At 41.5% G+C, this 1,975-nt stretch overlaps 1 protein-coding gene across 1 annotated transcript; it reads right to left on the bottom strand.

Annotated features, from left to right (window-relative positions):
- Positions 1-313: 313 nt before the first annotated feature.
- On the bottom strand, positions 314-1,324 carry LOC118581516 (olfactory receptor 52I2-like). Its single transcript, XM_036183710.1, has one exon. The coding sequence runs from the start codon at positions 1,304-1,306 to the stop codon at positions 332-334; it is 975 nt and encodes a 324-aa protein (XP_036039603.1). The 5' UTR covers positions 1,307-1,324; the 3' UTR covers positions 314-331.
- Between the last annotated feature and the right edge of the window lie 651 nt (positions 1,325-1,975).

The following is a 1,975-nucleotide window of genomic DNA, read 5'->3' as shown; positions in this document are numbered from 1 at the left end:
GATGGGAATAGAGATTTGAAGAAGAAGGAGGAGGAGGAGGAGGAAGAGGAGAAGGAAGAAGAAGAAGAAGAAGAAGAAGAAGAAGAAGAAGAAGAAGAAGAAGAAGAAGAAGAAGAAGAAGAAACAAAATAACAAACACATTCTCTGCCCAAACTTCAATCAGATAGCATTCTAAGTAAATACACCAGGAAATACAACCACTTCTGTCAAACTCTAGTGAGAAGTTGAAATGCTATGCAAGGACACTTTACACCTGTAAACCAGCCCATGTCCATAGATCTCAAAGTTATCTTGGCAGTTGGCTGGAACTCAAGGTAGGAGAAGCTTGTGTTCATGCACCTTGAGTGGACTGGTGAAAGAAGCAAGGCATTAGCAGACTCCATATCCGCTCCCGGATCTGTTTGGTCCTAATACCGTAAATGATAGGGTTAAGGGTGGGCGGGATGATCAGGTACAAGTCAGCTAGCAACACTTGGGTGTGCAGGGGAACTTTGTCCTTCCCTAGCCAGGCTACATAGATGGATGCCATCCCAGGGAGATAGTACAGCACCATGACCCCAACATGAGAGCCACATGTACTCAACGCCTTCCACTGTGCATTCTTTGAAGACAAACCAAACACTGCCCTAAGAATGAAAATATAAGAGGCAGATATGAAGGCCACATCTGAGCCCACAATGATGGAGGAAAAAATCAAACTGTAGAGACTAGTAGGCATGGGATCAGCACATGTTAACTTAGCCACAGCCATGTGTTCACAGTAGGAATGTGGAACTACATTGGAGCCACAGAAAGGCAAATGACTCAACATCCAACTTAATGGAGTCATAAAAATAACAGCTCTAGTGGTTATAGTCACACTAATCCCCAGCATCACATGAGGGGTGAGAATTCTCATATAATGTAGGGGCTTGCAGATGGCCACATAGCGATCAAAAGCCATGGCCAGGAGCAGCCCTGTCTCCACAGCTGTGGCTGCATGGACAAAGTACATCTGAGTGAAGCAGGCATTAAAGCTGATGGAGCTGTCTCCTGAGCTGAAGATGCTCACCATCTTAGGTACCACAGAAGAAGCCATGACAATGTCCACAGCAGCCAGAACACATAGAAAGAAGTACATGGGCTCTTGTAGAGTGGAATCCATGCAGATCACAGTAATGATGAGGCTGTTTCCTAAGAGGGCTATGCTGTACATGGAACTCAATGAGATGGCCAGCCAAAGATAGGAAGACTGCAAACCTGGAATTCCGACAAGGAAGAAGGTGGCAGGGGATTCCATTGTATGGTTGTAGGATGTCCCCAGCATCACTAGTCAGACTGCTTTCCTGTTAACTTATAAGGTACTGTAAGAGAGGTAATATTCTTATAAAATTGATTCTTGTGTGTGATGGTCACAAATTGTTGGGGTATTTTCTTCTTGGTGATATTTTCTCATGACCTAAAATAATTAACATATTAAAAAAGTAACCTATAAAGATTCTGTGCTTTGTCTATTATATTCACATCACAAGGATCAACTCTTCAGTTCTTTCCTACAGCAATGTTTTTTCTCTCTGTTTCTCTGTCTCTGTGTGTATATATCTGCCTCTCTTTGTCGCTCTCCATCTCTCTCTGTCTCTGTCTCTGTCTGCCTCTCTCTATCTCTCTTTCTCTCTCTGTCCCTATTCCATGCAGACATTGCATGTTTATTTTTACTTCAAGCATTCATGAAATCATTTATGTTGACCCTTAACGATTTCAAATTGAAGATTCCAGTAATCTACCTATGGTTTATGATATACAGTCAAGCATGTATCATTTATTTGTAACTTTGTGTAATCCTAGCCTGTGGAACAAAGTTAGGAGATACATTTTATATATTCCTTATAGTCAGCTACTTCAGCATAATGAATAATCAGAAGAATTTGCCTTTTTTCCTCATGATTGCTAAATTAAACACATTTATTGAGATCAAACATCAGATTATGTCTGCTTG

Source organism: Onychomys torridus, chromosome 1 (assembly GCF_903995425.1).
Source record: "Onychomys torridus chromosome 1, mOncTor1.1, whole genome shotgun sequence".
Taxonomy (NCBI): domain Eukaryota; kingdom Metazoa; phylum Chordata; class Mammalia; order Rodentia; family Cricetidae; genus Onychomys; species Onychomys torridus.
This window is presented reverse-complemented; position numbering and strand designations above follow the sequence as displayed.

Excerpts from the sequence above, each read along its gene's own strand:
- LOC118581516 (XM_036183710.1), bottom strand. The coding sequence starts at position 1,306 with ATGCTGGGGACATCCTACAACCATACAATGGAATCCCCTGCCACCTTC.